This window comes from Camelus ferus, chromosome 36 (genome assembly GCF_009834535.1).
Source record: "Camelus ferus isolate YT-003-E chromosome 36, BCGSAC_Cfer_1.0, whole genome shotgun sequence".
In the NCBI taxonomy this organism is placed as follows: Eukaryota; Metazoa; Chordata; class Mammalia; order Artiodactyla; family Camelidae; genus Camelus; species Camelus ferus.
The window spans coordinates 17,935,146-17,956,440 of NC_045731.1; the positions used below are offsets into that span (position 1 = coordinate 17,935,146).

General features: G+C 34.3%; 1 protein-coding gene and 2 pseudogenes across 1 annotated transcript; all 3 read left to right on the top strand.

The window, feature by feature from the left end:
- Positions 1-1,626: 1,626 nt before the first annotated feature.
- LOC116656663 lies at positions 1,627-2,852 on the top strand (annotated as a pseudogene).
- A 7,102-nt stretch (positions 2,853-9,954) lies between these two features.
- LOC102521474 lies at positions 9,955-12,505 on the top strand (annotated as a pseudogene).
- A 3,847-nt stretch (positions 12,506-16,352) lies between these two features.
- On the top strand, positions 16,353-17,546 carry LOC102520743 (olfactory receptor 8K3). Its single transcript, XM_006194522.2, has one exon. The coding sequence runs from the start codon at positions 16,511-16,513 to the stop codon at positions 17,450-17,452; it is 942 nt and encodes a 313-aa protein (XP_006194584.1). The 5' UTR covers positions 16,353-16,510; the 3' UTR covers positions 17,453-17,546.
- The last annotated feature ends 3,749 nt before the right edge of the window (positions 17,547-21,295 follow it).

A 21,295-nucleotide genomic window follows, 5' to 3' on the forward strand; every position in this document is an offset into this window, starting at 1 on the left:
TAGTTGAGATTGGGTGTTTGCATTTGCATAAGAGGACGTCCGTGGGCTTCAGTTCCATCCCCCAAGTCCTGGTGCAACTCTGAAGTGTGTGCTTCCATCTGAAAAGAGTCAGTCTTGTTGCTCAGCCTCCTTGTTTCTTTCCAGTTAGTGCTTGGGTGGGGATGTTGAGGGGAGGATCAGATAAAAACATCAGCTCAGCTCAGTTTCAGAAGAACTCCAAGGATTTGTAAAAACGGCAAATGTTTGGATGAAGAGGTTTGCCATTATGAACAAGCCGTGGTGGAAACTTCCTTTCTTTGGGTATAGTTTTTTGTAGCTAAAGGCATTAGACTTTGTCATTTTCCTTGTTTGTTTGCTGCTAATGAATGCTTATTTTTCCTTTTTGTGTCTGTGAAAGTAACTTGTATGAGGCAGATTTAATCTTCCAAATTAATATTGAATTCACTTCTTCTGTCTTGTTTCTCAATAAAGTTTTGTCTCCTTTTACAAGTAGTTGTTTATTTTTTATAAATATTTTATCAAAGTTATGAAATTCCCCTCTTATTCTTAATTTTATTGTTTTTATTTATTCTAAACAGTGTTATTTGTTTTTTTAACATTTTTTATTGAGTTATATTCATTTTACAATGTTGTGTCAAATTCCAGTGTAGAGCAACATTTTTCAGTTTTATGTGAACATACATATATTCATTGTCACATGTTTTTCACTGTGAGCTGCCACAAAATCTTGTATGTATTTCCCTGTGCTATACAGTATAGTCTTGTCCTGTCTATGTAAATTTAAATAAAATTCAAATACTTCAAATGAATCATGCAATATCTAGTTCCTCTTGTTCCCTATGACATCTTTATTTTTCATCCTTATCCTTCATGCAGTGATATCCTTTGCCATTTGATGAGGCATTTGAGAGAGAATTCTCTCCTTCACAGAGATGTTTCTTTCTGTTGGATAAGTATATCCTAGTAGTTTACTAGATGGTTTTAATTTTTACTTGTCTTAAAATGTTCTAGAAAAATATAACAACTACAATATTAAATCCATCATTTCAGAGATATTGGGCTAAGGTCAAAGCAAATGTGGGCATATTTATCCGTTGTTCTTTCCCAGATTGAATCAATTACAGATGCAGGGTTTACTTGGTATGCAATATAGGAAAAGCTCAGAAACTTCAAAAATCGGCACACATTTGCTGAAGTTTCAGATCCACATTTCTTGAAGAAATAAGTCATTTATGTGCAGTACAGTGGGCATATTGGGGACTACTAAAAATTTGCTAAATTATTTTCTATCATTATAAACATCACTAAACAATATTTAAAACTCATAAAAGCATGGTTGAATGAGAGTAAAATTTAAAAAATCAAATGGATAGTGGAATGAAAATACCATTTGTCTATGTGGAGTTATAATGAAGAGAAGTGAATCAAAGTCTATTAAATTAGTTTAATAGCATTTTTTTGGAGACTGGGGCTAAATTGCAAGGTCAGGAAGCAAAGGGTTATTACTTTTTATTATAATTCTTTCTAAAATTGATACATTGTAACCAATTATGTGCGGTTTAAATGAAAAAAAATTTTGAAAAAATGTAAGAATTCCCACTCTGATCGAACTTCTCTGATGACATTGTTGACAGAGCTGTAAAGGAAATGTATGTACCTTGAAGTGATAACCAGTACATGACACACAAAAATAAGATGGCTGCTTTAGATCTTAGGTTGTAACGGTCTCTAAATTTGGTTCCAGGTTCAATGAGGGAGGTGAGTCTTGTTTTAAATCACTCTGTCTAAAATAATGGGATCTGTCTTACACAGGATGACTGTGAATACTAGACTTTTCACAGATGATGTCTTCTGAAACCCAGTGTCTCTTCTAATGGTTCTTCCCACAGTTAATTTCCTCCATGGCCTGGATGGACAGACACAATCAAATGGAGCTGAAAGAATTCATTCTCTTGGGAATCACAGACCACCCTGAGCTCCAGGCTCCATTATTTGGGCTCTTTCTCATCATCTACATGATCTCAGTGGTGGGCAACTTGGGCATGGTCATCCCCACCAAGGTGGACTCCAGGCTACAGACACCCATGTACTTCTTCTTTCTCAGACACCTGGCTTTCATTGAGTTTGGTTATTCAACAACTGTGGGGCCCAAAATGTTTGTAAATTTTATAAGTGATCAAAACACAATCCCCTGTAATTAGTGTGCCACACAGCTGGATTTCTTCATCTTGTTCATCATCGGTGAGCTTTTCATCCTGTCAGCAATGGCATATGACCATTCTGTGGCCATCTGTAACCCTCTGCTCTACAGTGTAGTTATGTCCCAAAGCATGTGCTGGGTGCTGGTTGGAGTCCCCTAACTTTACAGTGCCTCTGTGTCTCTGATAACCACCATAAAGATATTTACTTCATCATTCTGTGGCTATGTCATTAGTCACTTCTACTGTGACAGTCTTCTCTTGTTAAGTTTGCTGTGCTCAAGCACCCGAGAAATTGAGTTGTTCATACTGATCTGTTCAGTGTTTCATTTGGTTTCATCTCTTCTGATTGTCCTTGTGTCCTACATACTGATCCTTAAGGCCATCCTCAGGATGAACTCTGCAGAAGGCAGGTACAAAGCCTTCTCCACCTGTGGGTCTCACCTGACAGTGGTAGTTGTGTTATATGTGACTCTCTCCTTCATGTACATGCAGCCCAAGTCCAGTCATTCCTTCAATTCTGATAAAATAGCCTCTGTGTTTTTCACTTTGGTAATTCCCATGCTGAATCCTACGATCTACAGTTTGAGGAACAGAGAGGTCAAAGGTGCCCTGTGTAGGATGTGGAAAAATCTGTGCAAATTCCCTATATAAAGTTTAATAGGCAATGCATATAAAACAAATTAGACTATAGACAACTGTTTATTACATGTGATTAACTGTTAGAAAGCAGTAATGGGTGAAAGGAATGCAAACTAGAAACATGTTTCTCATTTTCAACTTATAGATATTCAAGTATTGATCAACTTTGATTTGTCCTCAACTTTTAGGGCAAGAGACTGAAGTCCACATCCCTGTTCTCACGTTGCCAAATATTTATGTTGAAATTGAAGGGAAGTCTTTTTCACTGCATCTACCATTAAATAATCTTGTTTTCAAAGGTATGCTTGTGTCTTTTAATAAAATATTTCATATGTGTGTGTATCACACAATATTTAAATACTAGTGCCTGTCATACTGGCATACTGACACGTGGAAGATGACAGTGACTGTTCTGTGTGCTGGGCATGTATACAGCAATAAAAAATGCATTAAAAATATTGGCCTTCATGATGCTCTAACTCTGTCTCCTTTGTGGTTGCTGACACCTCAGATTTCTGTTAAATTATATGTAAACATGTATATGCTCAGGGAAGCAAAAATAAAAGTGTAACTGTTTTCAAGTAGCATAATTGTGTTAATTAAAAATCCAAAAGAATTTTCAAGCTAAAAAATTAGAAATAAAAGGTGAATTTTGCAAAATTGGTGGATACAAGTTCAGCATACCAAAAGTTCATTATGTTTCTATATACTAGAATGAAACAGGTAAAAATAAAATTTTAAACAATCCATCACACTTGAAAAAAAATCTGAAAAATACTCAAAGAAAAATCTAATGAGTGATTTGTGTGACATTATGGCTACAAATTATGGAAACATTATTGAGTTATTAAAGAAGACACAAATGCAGCAATATACTGTGCCAATTGACTAGAGGAAATAAATGTGATGAAGTCAGTTCTCCCTAAATTTTCTTATAGATTTAATGCAATAACAAAATTCTTTTTTTAAATTTTAAAATAAAAGAATCTCTGTTTACTCTTGGTTCCTGAAATGGTCCATCTGATTCCATTTTTATAATAATATAATTATAAGATGTATAATTTTTTTAAGCATCTCTACATGTCAGAAGTTTCTATGCTTTATGTCATTTGAAGCTCACAACCAACTACCAAGGCACATATTTGCAGAGGGCATGTAAGAGATTAAACAGTGATTATACCTTGTATCATGAGGCTATGTAGTGAAATTTGAATCCAGATTTAAGTCCAAAAATTGGTCCTCCTTTAACACACGTGACCTAGCAACAATTCAATCCTAGTGTCTACTCTATGCTAAGTGGAGAGAAACAATTGAATCCTTCCCAGAAGCTAAGCTTGAGGGACAATCAGAATTTCCTCATAGATATGTTCCCACCCTGTTCTGTGACCAAAGCAGTTACTTAAGCAGTAAAACCTTCCACTGGTCAATGTCAGTTTCACTATCCTAGGACTTGGCCCTGGCCAGTGGGAAAGGAAGGCCCCTGCTTCTAATTATTCAAATTTGATCTCTGAGGAAACATGTCCAGAGACCCCCCCAGGAAACCCATAATCTTCTCTGGGTGACCTAAGGTTGGGGGACCAATTCCTGCAGGGGACATTTGTTCATCCACACCCAGGGGCAACCCTGTCTTCCAACAAGACATCTTTTACTCTGAAGGTTTAAAACACTAATGAAGCCATTGGGCCTTTTTCCCTCTCCCTGCCAAGAATAGGATCAGGTATGGACAACAAATTCCAATCCCTCACCCTCTGCCCTTCTCAGAGTAACCAGTAAACATGCAGACATGTGTCCTAAGGTGCATGCACTCAATTCCCTGAGGGATGGGACCCCTCCAATCTCCAGGCTCTCCTGGACCTAAGTCATTGAAAAATTCTATTTAAAAAAAAATTACTGAAGCTGGTATTAAAATTAATATGGAAATGCAAAGATCCAGGATAACCAGAGCAATATGTTAGAAGAAGAAAGAATCCAGAGGACTTCCATTCACAGATATCAATTCTTTTAATAAAGCTAGATTATTTTAAAAATTATATCATCGTGCATGTATAGACAGACAGACCAATAAAATAAGTGAAAATCAAGTCTAAAGTAGAGGGGGGAGGGGAAGGGATGGGGAGAAAAATGAATGAATATGATATTAAGTGAAAGACCCTAGGTTCTCCAAAAGTTACACTGGTATATACAAATGGAAAAAATATTGACCTTTACTCAAAAGTACAGACATTTTATATGTTACATTTTTTCTTGGAATATGTGATACAGTTAAAGGATACAGCATATAAGCAAAAATGTGAGGTTGATTTCACACTTGGAAATCAATCTATGTAATTAATTTTGCTATAAGTTAAAAGAGAAGCTATAAAATAGGTTTACAATAAAATTAAACACCCATTTGTAATAAACTGTCTAGCAAAGTAAAATAGAAGAAAACAACTTTATGAACAGTATCTACAAAATTTCTACACATAGGGAGAGAATGAATAGTTAGAGCACAGAGAATTTTTAGGGCAGTGAAAATGCTCTGTATGATATAATTATGGATGCACATCATTACATTAAAAAAAAAACTATATAAAACTTCTAACGTAATACTGCAACATTGAAAATTGTGTCCTGAAATTGGTCCCAGGATCAGGATACCCAGTCTCACCATTAATATTTAGTATGTATTGAACATAGTAGTTGGTTCTTGATAATAAAGGGAAAAAAATGAGATATTAAAACAGAAAATCACATACTGCCAATTTTTTTCTAAATTTGGTATATGTTATGATTAACTATATAGTGAAAAACCCATGCATAATTTATTAAAAATGGTAAGTGAATTTAACAAAATTACTGGATACAAAAAGAACTTAGAAAAATCAACTTTATATATGCTACCAACTACAAATTAGAAAATAAAATTTGAGGAAATTTTTAAAAATGACAAAACCATAAAAAATGAAACCTAATTTAGGAATGAATATAACAAAAAATATTTAAGCCCTCAGCAATTGTAGGTATAAAAATTAACAATGCATTTAATAGAGATAAATTAATGTAAACTGATAACGCATTTGTCCATGGAATGGAGGACTTATTATTGTAACAAAGTTTAGAATCTTTAGATTGATTTATAGGTTCAGTATAATCCCAACATAAATCCTTTCTCCCTCCCTTGCCCCAACTTCCTTTCTTTTCCCACTTTTCCTTCCTTCCTTCCTTTCTTCCCTTCTTTTTTCTTCCTTTTAGAACCTCAGAAGCTTATTGTAAAATTTATTCAGGAAGGCAAAACACCACAAATAGCAAAGATAATCTTGAGGAAAGAGAATAAAGTTGCAGAAGCTACATGACCAGATACTATGGCCTGTTATAAAGCTTTAATAATTAAAGAAACACTTTCCTGAGGACAGACAGACTGAGCTATGGAATGACTCCAGAAACAGATCCACACACTTATTGTTACCTGACTTAAAACAGAGGTATCACTATTTTCCAAAAGAGAAAGATCTTTTCAATAAATGCTATTAGGTAATTTGTATATTTATTTTGAGGAAAAAATAAAAGAACCTGAGCATCTACCCATACCCTATACAGAATCAGTCCTACCTAGATAAATGTGAAAGGTAAACAATAAACATTTTAGAGGAAAACATGTGAGAAATCTTTGTGATATTGGAATATGTACAAATTTTAAAACAGAACACACAAAGCAATAACTATATAAAATTTTAAAAAATTAATTGAACTGTTTTAAGAAATTCTATTCATCAAAAGTAATAATGTGGAAAGGGAAACTCTCATTGGGAGAGGATATTTTTATTAGATGTACAGAATCAAACACGTATATCTCAGAGTGGCCCATATGTAAAAGATAAAAATAACTCTTACAAATCAATAAATATTTGGCATGAAATACTACAAAAAGATGACACAAGACATGAACAAGCACGTCTCAAAAGAAAATATCTAAATGACCATTAAACTTGTGAACACATTTTTAATTTCATTCAGGATAGGATAATGCAAACTGAAACCACAGTGACACACGTACACTTCACCCCGAAGGGCAAAAAACAAAATAATGGAAAATATCAAACCCTGACAAGGATGCTGAGCGATCATAACTATTTTCACTGCTGGTACGAATGCACCTTGATATAATTACTCTGGAAATACATTTGGCAGTATTTGCTGCTCTGAATAAGAGTATCCCATGACTCAGCAATTTCAATGTAAGTAATGCAGCCAAATAGAAATACATTTACGACTAAGTCGATCTAGATTGAATATTGATGTTGATAAAAGTAATGTAGGAGTAGCTGTCTTTGGGGGGGATTGTTTTGTATTTTATCTGTGAGTGCTTCATTTCTATTTTATTCACTAGTTTGTTTTATTTTTTTAGATTCTACATATAAATGATACCATACAATATTTGTCTTTCTCTGTCTGACTTATTTCACTTAGCATAATACCCCCCAAGTCCATCCATGGACTTGTTGCAAATGGAAAAATTTTATTTTTAATGGCTAAGTATTATTCCATTGTGTATATATATATCCATTTTTATCCATGCATCTGTGGATGGAAATGCAAGTTGCTTCCATATCTTGGCTATTCCATAATATTGTTATGAAGATCAGAGTGCATGTATCTTTGCAAATTAGTGTTTTAATTTTTTTCAGATATATACCTAGAAGTGGAATTCCTGGATCATATGGTAGTTCTATTTTAAAAAGTTATTTATGAAGTATGCTTTTGTTAATATGTACATTACACTTCAGGAATAAGTTTAAAACACCACAAATAAGGGGAAAGGAGCTACACATATGTATTGTTTCCCCTTGTGAATTTTAAAACAATACAAGAATTGTTCAAATATTTCTCCATTATGTCAGCAGCCATAAAGTCATCAAAGCCATTGCATTAATAGGAGAAAATGAAAGGCTGCAAGAGAAACTAAAATGCCTGTCTTACAGACACAGTGGTGTGATTCCAGATCTCTGAGCTGCAGCAGAAAACACTTAACCGAAGAGAAGCTGTGGAAAGGTATCTAACAAAACTTTATTTGTATAGGAATATAAAGATACTCTGTATAATTTCCAGATATCCCATTGACTTTGTTTAAAACTTAAAATGCTTCAGGTGTAATTAACAAATTATATCTTTTCTCCTCTGTGAGAGACTCAAAGGAGCAAAGAAACCCATATATTCTTCTCTGGGCCAGTACCATGTTGTAAACATCTTTATTATGATTTTTGATGGAAGCTAGGCATTTACTTTGATATGGTAAGTTTGTACTCTTTGGTAAAGAAATATCTCTAAAAATGGACCTAGCATTATTAAGAAACTAACAAGACCTTGAGATTTTTATAATTATTTTCTTTCACTTGGATCCTTAATCAAGAGGTCAAATATGATATTGTCATTTTTAGTTAGTGGGATTTGTTTCAGCATTTCAGATATGCCATGTGTTTCCCAAATTTACCAATATCATTGAAAGGATCAATGTCATTTGAAAGTTACTATTTTTGTTGTTGAAGGGAAGGCCAAAGTAAAATATTAAAGCATCCATCACACCATAATGTCTGATTAGTATTTGAAATGCCATCATATTGTCCCTTGAATGACTAAATGCACATCTAAAGGAGATTGGAACTAAGATTAAAATCTATACAAATACAGATTTAAGCAAAAAACAGTCCTTTCAAAATTATAAAAGAGGAATGTGTATTTTGCCTAAAATTATGGTGTCTTTACCATTCTTTTTTTAGTAGTTCTTAGTAAAACTCCCTTTATTCCTTCTCAAAAATTACTTTGGTGTTTAAATATATCGATTTAGATATATATTTTTGATCTCTCATTGTAGAATACATTTACTGTCACTTATTTTAGTGTTGAATGTGTATTTGGTGCACAGGGCAGGGATGGAAATTATTTGACCTCTCTAATCTCTCTCCTCAGCATAGCTTTATAGTGATGGTCCAATGCTAAGCCTTGCCTGTTGTATTTTGTACATGTTTCAAGAATCTTGAGAGAAAAAAAGATTTAAAGGTTCAGAACCAGACCATCTTCACTAATCATGTAAAATAATATAAGTAGAATTTTTTTTCATTTAGTGCTTTACACAGAACTCTAAGGATGGTGAGAAAAATATTTCACAATTTTCTCACATACAAGGAGACTGGTACTTATTAGCATGGATTTAGAAAAGAACACACTTCCTAACCTCATTTATCCAACCAGTTGAGATTTGTACATAAAAATTTATATAATTTTATATCCACTGAAATTTGTCCCCAAATGGATTGTCTCTTGTTAATTAATTCAGTGTTCCTGAACAAGCCACAATAACCTGCTTTCTGTCTCTGTGGATTTGTCTGTTCTGGGTATTTCACACGATGGATATGTGTGATATGTAGCTTTTTATACTTGGCTTCTTTCACTTAGCACAGTGCTTCAAAGGCTCATGGATGGTGCAGCATGTATCAGTATCTCTTCCCTTTTATGGCTCATTCATATTACATTGTATGGATATATCATATTTATTCATTACTAGATGGACACCTATGTGGTTTCTACCTTTTGACTATTATGAAAAATGTTGCAATGAACATTTATGTACATGATTTTGTAGGAGCATGTGTGGTTTTCAGAACTTTGAGGCACATATCCAGGAGTGGAATTGCTGGGTCACAGTGGCAAATCTATGGTTAATTTATAGAGTGCCAAATTATTTTCGTAGTGGCTACACCATTTTACATTCCTCAAAACAATGGGTAAAGGTTCTAATCTTTCCACACCCTTGTCAGCATTTGCAATTTTTTTTTTTTAAATAGCCATGGTGGAAGGGGTGGTATGAAGTGATATCTCATTGTGGCTTTGATTTGCATTTCCCTAATGACTAATAGTGTTGGATATCTTTTCATGTGCTTATTGTCCATTTGTGTATCTTCTGTGACAAATTTCTATTTAAGGTCTTTGCCTGTTTTCAAATTTGGGTCATTAAGTCTTTTTGTTGTTGAGTTATAGAAATCCTTTCTATACTCTGTATACTAGATTCTCATCAAATATATGATTTGCAATTTTTTTCTATTGTGTGTGTCACATTTTTAATTCTTTGAGAATGTCCTATGCTGCACAAAGTTTTGTTTTGTTTTGTTTTGTTTTAATTTTGATTAAGTCCAATGTATCTATGTTTACTTCTGCTGTTTGTGTTTTTGGTGTCATGTCTAAGAAACCTGTCAACAGCTTAGCTGAGCAGGGGGAGAGAGAGAATTAAGGTGCCATGTGTTGGGCTAGCCAATTAAACCAGCAAGCCATAAATAAAAGATGTAAGACTTAAATCACTTATTACAATGATAATCTCAGATATATCTCATGAAAGTTAACAATTATTTTGATATTCATTTCCAGTATGTTTCCCAAATGGCTTGGATGCACAAATGCAGTTTGACAGTGTTGAATGAATTCATCCTAATAGGATCACGGACCTCCCTGAGCTGCAGGCTCCATTGTTTGGACTCTTCCTCATTGTATACATGGTCTCAGTGGTGGGTAATCTGGGCTTGATCATCCTCACCAAGATAGACTTCAAGGCTACAAACACCCATGTATTTTTTCCTCAGACACCTGGCTTTCACTGATCTTGGTTATTCAACAGCTGTGGGGCCCAAAATGCTAGTCGACTTGGCTGTAGATGAGCATGCAATCTCTCATAACTGGTGTGCCCAGCTGACTGTCTTTGGTGTGTTTATCATCAGTGAACGTTTCATTCTGTCTGCAATGGCCTATGACCACTATGTGGCCATCTGTAACCCCCTGCTCTACACAGTCATCATGTCCCAAAGATTATGTCAGGCACTTGTAGCAATCTTCTATTTCTACGGTGTCTTTTTGTCTTTGCTGACCATCATAAAAATTTTTACTTCATTGTTTTGTGGCTATAATGTCATTAGGCAGTTCTACTGCGACTCTCAGCCACTGATATCTTTGCTCTGCACAGAGACATGAAGATTAAGTCGATAATTCTGATCCTTTCAGCTTTTAATTTGATTTCATCCCTCCTGGTAGTCCTTGTGCCCTATAGTTTGATCCTGGTCACCATCCTCAAGACAAACTCTGCAGAAGGCAGGCACAAATCTTTCTTCACCTGTGGGTCTCACCTGACAGTGATAGTCATATTCTACAGTACTCTATTCTTTATGTATGTGAAGTCCAAATCCAGTGATTCATTTGATGCAGATAAAATGGCCTCTTTATTTTATACTTTAGTAATACCCATGCTAAATCCTATGATCTACAGTTTGAGGAACAAAGAGGTGAAAACTGCCTGACTTAGAACCTGGAGAATGTGTGCAATTATTCTACTTAAAATTCACTGTAGGATATGCTAACAGTAAATTATATATTCATCTATGTATACTATAACCGGCATTGTTTTAGCTCCGTAATGTTACCTCTATGGGATAAACAAAAATCAATGTATGATAAGCATATAAATAAAGAAAATGATTTATTATTTTCAAAACAAAGTATATCACAGGTGACTAATTCCTGCTCATACTTCAGATATCTACCCATATCTAGTTTCCAGTCCAAATGACGTGTCATTCCTACATGTTCTCACACGTAGCCTGTTTACTATATAAAGAATAGATGTATGAAATTATCATATATTATTGACTACAATGAAGAAAGTAACAAAAAAAAGTCACAACATGGATTTGTGACAAATAAAGTGACCTAAAATGCAACAAAACAAATTACAGCAAAATAACACAGTAAAATATGCACAGAAAATATTACATTTTTGCAGACCACATTGATCATGCTGGGTATATATCAAGCATAGTAGAATATGTGTCAAGTTAGACAAGAAGAGTTGGAGTGAATATTGGACATAATGGAAGAATAAGAAATAATGAAATATAACACAGGCAAATGTAATGAAAGAGAAGACCTAAAGAGATCATGACAATACAATATAAAATGAGAATGGGAAGTGTAAGTAACTAATTTATCTCTCTATCTTCAAAAAGAAAAAAAAGAAATTAATGAAAAAATAATTGAAGGAAATCACACTTCATACACATAATGCATTATTACTTTGAGTTCATTCAATCATTTAAATAATGTGATAGGACATTGTTTAAAATGTCTCAATTATCACCCATTTGTGGAGACCATTGTAGATGGGAGGAATATTGACAAGGTTGTTGTATAGATAAAATAAAGAAATCCATTTGCCTGTGGGATTGTATTAGTAAAGATACTCAGAGAAACAGATTCAAAAGAAGATTCATACATATATATATGTATACATAGAGAGAGATCAGGGGACCTCAGCATTTACTTTTTAGGACATTCAGCTAATTAGATGAAGCACACCTCTATTCAGGAGGATAACTGGCTATACTAAAATTCTATTGATTTAAATGTTAACAAAATCTTTAAAAAAAATCTTCACAATGACGTCTAGACTGATGTTTGACCAAATGACTGGGCACCACAGCCTGGCCAAAGGGATGCAGAAATTAACTATCAAAGCAGAAAAAATAGAAAGTTAATAAAGAGTAAAAAGTAGGAATGCAATCTAAATCACCTACTGGTAAAAACAAATTGTTCTGTACTATTAATAAATCCACCCTTTCCTTTGTAATCTATTATGATTTCAGTACTTCAGGGACAATCAAGAAAGTGCTTGGCATTCCCTGAGGGAGGGTCTCATGGGGTGAAAAAGAACCCATAAATTGATCTCACTATGTGTGTCATGAAACACGTGGAGAAGCCAGGGCAGAGGTCTCATCACAGGTAAACAGGTAGTACATTCCATGTTGGTGCCATATTTTACCAATATCCAGACAGCTTGGTGACTTGCAGTAGAGTGCCTATTCTATGACAAAGCACAGTAAAACATAAGGAGTCTGATTCACTTCCGTGTACACCCTGCCGTTGATAATGCATGGAGCAGAACAGGACGGCTTCCCTTTTCCTTCAGATTGATGTACAAATATTTTCACAAAGGCTAATGAGCATCTTTGAAATGTCAGTGCCATATTGTTTATGTAATATTTAAGTTTTATATACATACTTAGTCATATGAAGAAGAAAGTTCAAAACTGAGGGACAAGAAAGCCTAACTAAAGAGTCAGGAATAAAAAATTAAAATCATGGCAGAATTAAGAAGCCACAGGTGGTCAGTTTCTAGTTTGATGTCCTGTCAAATCCTTAGTCAATTAGTGACTCTAGGCACTTCTTATTCCTTTCTCAAAAATATTGTATATTTAATGAATATTGAAATCAATGTATAAATGTGAATTTTTCTGATCTCTTGTTTAGCACAAAGGGAGTTTCCACCTTGCAGTGAGATGTGAAAAGCAACTTTTGGAAGCTAGGAGATTTTGAGTGCCCAGGGTTACAGTGATGGTATAATGTTCAGTTTCCAGTGCAATCAGACAGAAAGCACATAAAATTTTCTCAAAGAATATAGCTTTAAAAATAATAATCAGGTAATCAACACAGATAGTAAACTATGAAAAGTTAATTTGATACCTTCCATACAACTCTGTTGCTGGTAAGGAAAAGTTCTTCAACCCTCCCTTATCTTACAGAAAACTCAACACTTATCAATGTGCTTTGTTTCTGTAGCCTTTCATCATAACATGGATATACCACAAATAGTGAATTATATTCAACAATGCAAATGTACAGCTCAGTAACATACACACATAGTAAAACATATGCATGGAAAACATTCCATCGTTGCAGAATGTATGACTTATATGAAGCACGTTGGAGTATATGTCAAGGTAGACAAGAGAAATTTGATAGGGTATTGGGCATGATGGGAAAACAAGGAATATTGGAATGTAATGAATACAGACATAATGAAAAAGTCCTAAACAGACAGATGATGATGATTCAGTATGGACTGAAAATGAGAAACAGAAGTAACTAATTCCTCTCCCTAGAGTTAAAAAAGAAACATCTTACATCTACACAACTTATTATTATTTTTAGCTCATTTACATTTTTTAACTCATGCAGTAGGACAGTGATTAAGCACATTTCACATCACCTAATTCAGAGGACCGTTGCAGTCACAGGGGAATGCTGACAGGCCTGTGATGGATAGAATCTAATATTCCAGATGCCTGTATGGCTGTATTAAAGTACACCAGAGAAATAGAATATATATGGGGGCAGAGAGAGAGAGATTTTAAGATTATACGATGTGGTTGTGGGGCCTGGCAGATAGCAAGAGTGGATGCTGAGCAAAAGTGTGGGAAACTGAGGCAGAATGTCTTTCTGGCAATCTGGAAGCAGAATTCCTTTTTCTTTAGGGGTTCTAAGTCTTTACTCTTGATAGAAAAGGACCCATCCACATTCTGGAGGGAAGTTGGCTGTACTCAAAATCTACTGCTTTAAAAGTTAATCACATCTGAAAAATATCCCCATAGCTACATCTAGACTGATGTTTGGCCAAACAACTGGGCAGCGTAGTCTAACTACATGGACAGAAAATAAATAAACATCAGAGTCAGGAAGAAAAGAAAATCAATCAGGAGTAAAAGGTAGAAATGTAACACACGTACAATAATATACCTAACTCACTGGTGTGTAAAACTGTTCTGGACTACTGATAAACACACTCTCCTTTGCCCTCTGTTGTGATTTCAGTGCTTCAGGGACAATCAAGAAATTGCTTGGGATCTCCTCAGGGAGAGTCTCAGAGGGTGAAAAGAATGAATAAATTTATCTCATTATGCACCTTATGAAGCACATGGGGAAGCCACGTCAGAGGTTCCATTACAGGTAAACAGTATATTTCATATGGCATCATATTGTACCTGTATTTTAATAGTTTGGGTGACATTTGCAAGATAACACTTTTATTCACTGACAGAGCACAGCAAAATATGAGGACTTCTATTTCCATGTACATCCTACTATTAATAATGCCTGAGCAGAACAGGACTTCCCCCCTTTCCTTCAGATTAATGTTCAAATATTTTCACAAATGCTAATGAGCATCTTTGAAATGTCAGTGTCATGTTGTTAATTTAATATTTATAGTCTATATAAATAATCATCTGAATAAGAAAGGACAAAACTGTGGGTCAAGAAAGGCTAACTAAAGAGCCAGGAATAAATAACAAAAATTATGGCAGAAATATGAAGCTGCAGGTGTTCAGTTTCCTGTTTGATGTCTTTCTAAATCTTTAGTTAGTTGGTAACTGTGGCTCTTCTTATTTTTGTCTCAAAATATTTTAATAATTAATATGAAATTAAAACAATCTATAAATGTGATATTTTTCCTGAAATTTTGACGAACAAAATGAGTACTTCCATCTTACAATGATATGAAAAATAACTTTTGGTGTTCAGAAAACTTTTAAGTATCCAGTTTTAAGGTGATGATCCAATATACAGCATGTACGGTTTCCAGTGGAATTTGAAGGAAACACATTCAATTTTCTCAAAAGATACATAGCCTTAAAAAGAATAATCAGATAATCAACACAGGTCATAAAGTATGAAAATGCAATTTGATGCTGTCCATAGATGTCTAAAAATGGTGCGAGTAATGGTAACATTCCTTATTTTACTGGAAAATCAGCATTTAATATAATTTTTCTTTAGTTTTCCATCATTGTACTCAAACAAGATTTATATTGCTTCTTATTTCTTTGATTTAAATATTTTTAAGAGAAGTTCAGTATTTCTGACATGGAGAGGTAAGCACATGGGGATAGAATATCAGACACTCACAACCTTATAAGCCATGTTTTATTTGAGAAAAATGTGGGTTTTCTGTAAATGTATAGGTATAGATATATAACTGAATGCTGTTAATGCTGTGTTTTTCTATTGTCTTTCTTATAGCTCACTAAAAGACACCGGACACATATTTTCCTTGTACCCAGAATCAATTCCCTTTTTCTTTTTCCTTCTTCAGTTTTTTCCTTCTTTCTTTTTCTTTTTCTTTCCTTTCTCTTTCTTTTGAAACGCTGATAGTCAATTTTTTAAACCACTAATCATTTTACTCTACCCTGCCATCCTCCTTCTATTCTTGTATTTTTTTAATTAGCAGCTTATTAGGGATATTCATATACTTTTTTACCATTTTTTAAAAAATTAGTCTATATCTGTATTTATATCTATCTGTACCTGTCTATGTAAGTGTTTGTAAATCTTGGCCTTACTGACATTTTGGTTTTGATAAAACTTTGTTGTCATGTGTGGGGGTCTAGTCGTAATGTAGCAAGACAAATGGCAGCATCACTAGATTCCAACCATCAGATGCCAGTAGCTCCCCCTTTCACTCACTCTACTTGTGGCAACCAAAATGCCTCAAGAGATTACCAGATGTTCTTTGGGCTACAAATCATCCCCAATTGTAAAAACACTGATCTATTTCTGTCTCCAACCCTATCTCTATTATCAATGGCTATCTATCTATCTATCATCTATCTATCTATCTATCTATCTATCTATCTATACATCATCATTGTTATATATGTTTATTGTGGCAGGCCAGTTTATTTTAAAATTCCAGAATTGGAAATTTGGATTTATCATATTTGTTCTAGCTCTGCATCCTAAAACACTACCAGCTGATACCACGTGACAGCTATTGACTGTGCTGATGTCTTTATCCAGAGTAGGCTTTCTGATAAAACTGGATGGAAAAACACAATGGAACAGTGCTGAGTGAATTCATTCTCATGGGCATCACAGACCGCCCTGAGCTGCAGGCTCCGTTATTTGGGCTCTTCCTTGTCATCTACATGATCTCAGTGGTGGGCAACTTGGGCATGGTCATCCTCACTACAGTGGACTCCAGGCTACAGACACCCATGTACTTCTTCCTCAAACATCTGTCTCTCACTGATCTGGGCTATTCAACAACTGTGGGACCCAAAATGTTAGTAAGTTTTGCTGTGGATGAAAATACAATCTCCTATTATTTTTGTGCCACACAAGGAGCTTTCTACATTATGTTCATCATTAGTGAATTTTTCATTCTGTCAGCAATGTCCTATGACCGTTATGTGGCCATCTGTAACCCTCTGCTCTACACAGTCATCATGTCACAAAGGGCGTGTCAGGTGCTGGTGGCAGTCCCCTATCTCTATAGCACATTTGTGTCTCTTCTAGTCACCATAAAGGTATTTAATTTATCCTTCTGTGGCTACAATGTTGTCAGTCATTTCTACTGTGACTGTCTTGCCTTGTTATCTTTGCTCTGCTCAGATACGCAGGATATTGAATTGATTATTATGATTTTCTCAGTGTTTAATTTGATTTCATTGCTTCTGGTGGTTCTTGTGTCTTACCTGTGTATCCTTGTAGCCATTCTCAGGATGAACTCCACTGGGGGTCGGCACAAGGCTTGGTCTACCTGTGGATCCCACCTGACAGTGGCGACAGTCTTCTGTGGGACTTTACTCTTTATGTATTTGCAGCCCAAGTCCAGACATTCCTTTGACACTGACAAAGTGACTTCTATATTCTATACTCTCAGTATCCCCATGTTGAATCCCTTGTTCTATAGCTTGAGGAACAAAGATGTAAAATATACTGTCCATAAGATATGGAAAAAAATATGCAATATCTTTTCTTAAATTCATTTTAATGTTCCTCTGAATCAGGCTATGAACATTATGAAGCATTGTTTTGTGCCCTCTCAGAGGGGAAAGCAAGGATAAATGAGATCAACATATATTTAGAGATTGTCTTCTATGCAACAGCCGTACTTCTAAGTGCTCTAAATACATTAGTTAATTAGCAATAAATATCTTTTCCTTCTTTGATGGAAGAAATGTATCATAAACATAATAATTAGGTAACTTATTGCTACAGTATAATGGGTTAGGGAGTCCCATTATATGGGTTAGACTATAGCCACAGGCAAAGAGTGTGGGTATGATTCACAGGAGGGAAAAACATTAGCTGGTACACACAGGGAGTTAAAGTGACTTGTGTTATTCTCAAGTATTAGAATAAAAGTTCCAGTGCCTGCATATTAGTGTGTATGTATGTTTGCTTTCCTGTAAGCACACACTTTCTGCTTAGCCTTCATTCGTTTCTATAGGATGGGTTAAAACACACTTGATGTTAGTTTCAAGGAGGCTCAGTGTATTGTGTTAATTTGAAGTCATCTGAATTTGCTCAAATGTCTCCTTCCCACAAGGGGATCTTTGTGTTCTGCTCTTGTCTCATCAGTACCATTACTTTCACATATGAGCCTTAAATAGTCGATTTACTCAACATACTTGGCATTTTGGCAACCCAGATCAACACAGCAGCTAAGTTTGTCTAAATCAGTCCATTTGTCTATAAAAAATGGATATACCAATTGAGTTCTGTTTCTTGTGGTTTGCCATAGAAGCTTCCTGGGTTTTTACTTTTTGTTTTTCTTATCAACTGATCTTGATTCCTAACCACTTGCTTTTGTTTAATGGATTGTTACCTTTTTTTTAAGCTTTCTGAAAAATAAGAATAATTCTTGTTATGTTCCAGTTGTTTTTCTCTTCTTGTGTATGAGGTCTCCTCTTGGATAAATTGGGGTGTTGCCTCTCTTTAATTTGGCTGCCTTTCCACAAATGTGGTTTGAATGAGGGTCACTATGTTTTGATTAAGATTCTTTATTTGACTACATCAGTTTGATGACCCTACTTGGAAGAAGCAAAATGAGATGATTTCATGATTTGGATGATACTATATTTCTAGTGAATGTGTAGTGTAATATGCAGTCATTTATAAAGTTGTCATGTCTTTTGGACATGCTTCCTACATGACCCTTATTACATTCTCTTATTTTTTGTTCATTTTATTACTTTTTAACATTCAGTAGACTTATTTACATCATAGAGATAATGAACTGTTTTCTGAGTTCATCATCATGGAATAAAATTATCAGTGAAGCCAATCAAATTTGAATAAAAACAATTCACAAGGTTATATAGTGAGTGAGGTAAATATTATTGACATCTTTACAGTTTATTTCTAATTATTAAGAAATATATATATATATACCTAAGTATGAGCTATGCATACATAAACAGTTAAAAAATTTCTTTCCTAGATTATTTATCTTGTACACAAATACAGTACAATGTTAAAATATATGGATTTGAAAATACAAACTTGAATAAACACAGCCCAATATCTCACTTCTAAAATTAATAATGAGGTATCTTTGATTATCCCTCAGATTATAAAACAAAAAGAAAAAAAGTATTAAGATTTACATATTTTGAAACTATATTTCATTCATTCAAAAATGAGTCTTTATTTCATTACCAAGTAGATACACAATTTATATCAGAAAATATTATATTTTCTATAGAATATTAAATGTAAAAATCAGGAACTGGTGCATAACATAAAAAGTCACTCAGCCTCATTATTCACTAAATAATCTTCATTTAAATTTCAATGAGATAACACTATATTCAACTAGAATATCTAGTTGTCTGTGTGTGGAGAAACTACAAATTTCATACATTATTGATAGAAAGCAAAATGGTATATAAATATTTTAAACCATTTGATTTAAGATTCACTACCTTAAAAATTAAACATGACTCTAACATAATATTTAGCTATTCGACTGGCCCGTATTTACCCACAAGATATGAAAGCACATTTTATTACAAACACATGTATGCAAATGTCTGTATAAGCTTTCTTTATAGCAGTCAGACACTGGAAACAATCTAAAAATTGATCCACTTGAGAGTGGGATATCCAAGCAAGTGAATACCACATAGCTATAAAAAGTAGTAAATTATTGATACACTGAAAACATGGATGGCTCTCAAAATTATTATGCAAAGGAAAGGATGCTGACTTAAAATAGTAAATAATCTAAAATTAAATTACAAAAAAATCTAAAATGCACACATCTGTAGTTGTACAAAGCAGATCAAATAAGAAATCTCAGAATGTACAAAAAAAAAAAGGCATAAAAGGCATACATCTTGGAAAAGAAGAAGTAAGATGATCTGTAACTGCAAACAACATGCTGTTGAATAGAAAATCTCAAGGAATTCTCCCCACAAAGTGAGTTCAGCAAGATGTTAATTCACATATGTATACAAATAACATGCAGAAATCAAAATAAATATATATATACTTGCATATACATGTACCACTTACAATCACACAAGTATAATGAAATAGTAAGAAACTCAGAAAATGTGCAGGATATGTATGCAGAAAAGTATGCTGATTAAATAAATCAAAGATCTGAATGTACTGTAAGATATACTGAGTTTGTAGATTAGTAGAACATTTCCAGGAGGGGAAGAAAAATTGGAGTAGGAATTGCACAGAATGGAATAAATGAAATGCTGCAACGTGCAATTAAGGAAAAAACATATCAAAAGAGAATTTGTAACTAGTCAAAGACGGCAACACACTATGAAGTGAGGAAAAATGAGTAACGAATGCCTGCTTCAGAGGGAAGGAAAACAACAAAAACAACTAAAATCAAGAAGATAACAGGTCACATTTCCCTAATGCATCATTTTTACTCTATTTAAATTTTTCAAAGAATGTAATAGGACAGAGTTTGACACTTCTCCACCGTGTTACCCACTTGAGGAGACCTCTGTGGGTTCGGGTGCTCTTGATAATCTGGTCCTAAACATCTAACCATTTACTCAAGAGTCCTGTGTGGCACAAATGGAAAGTTAACTAAGAGTGAAAAATAGGAATTAAACAAATAATAAACTTACTCACTGGTGAATACAAATTGTTCTTGACAATTTTTGAACCACTGCCAGGCATTTTGCTGTGCTGTCCTATGCTTTAGGGATAATCAACAAATTGCTTGGCATCTCCTCAGGGAGAGTCTCAAAAGGTGAACAAAATATATAAATTGTTCTCAATATGTCATGTTAAGAAACACATATGGGAGTCAAGACAGAGGCTTTATTAAAGGTAAAAATGATAGCATATTTCATATGGGACCGTGTGCTACCGATATCCGCACTGTCTCAGTGACGTTTTGCAAAGTTCCACTCTAATTCCACAGCAAAGCCAAAGCGAAATGTGACCATTTCTGATTCAGTCCTGTTTTCTTTCTAACAACAATAATGCTCTCGAACAAGAATAGGAACTCTTTCTTTTTTTCTTCTTAATTGTTGAATACTGTCATATGGGTAGAGAGGCTTAATGCTCATATGCCTCTTTGAATCACTATCCTATTGTTTGTAAAATATTTCTTTTAAGTGATAGGGGAAGGGTACAGCTCAGTGGTAGAGTGCATGCACAAGGTCCCGGGTTCAATCCGCAGCACCTCCATCAAAAAAGAGAGGCATGAAATTTTTATAATTGCCAAAATTAAGAAACCGCAGGTATTCAGTCTCTCATTCTGATGTCCTTCCAAATACTTTTTTAGTGATGCTGGACTGTTTTTGTGATCCTTGCAAAGGTAACTTCACTTTTAATGGTCATTT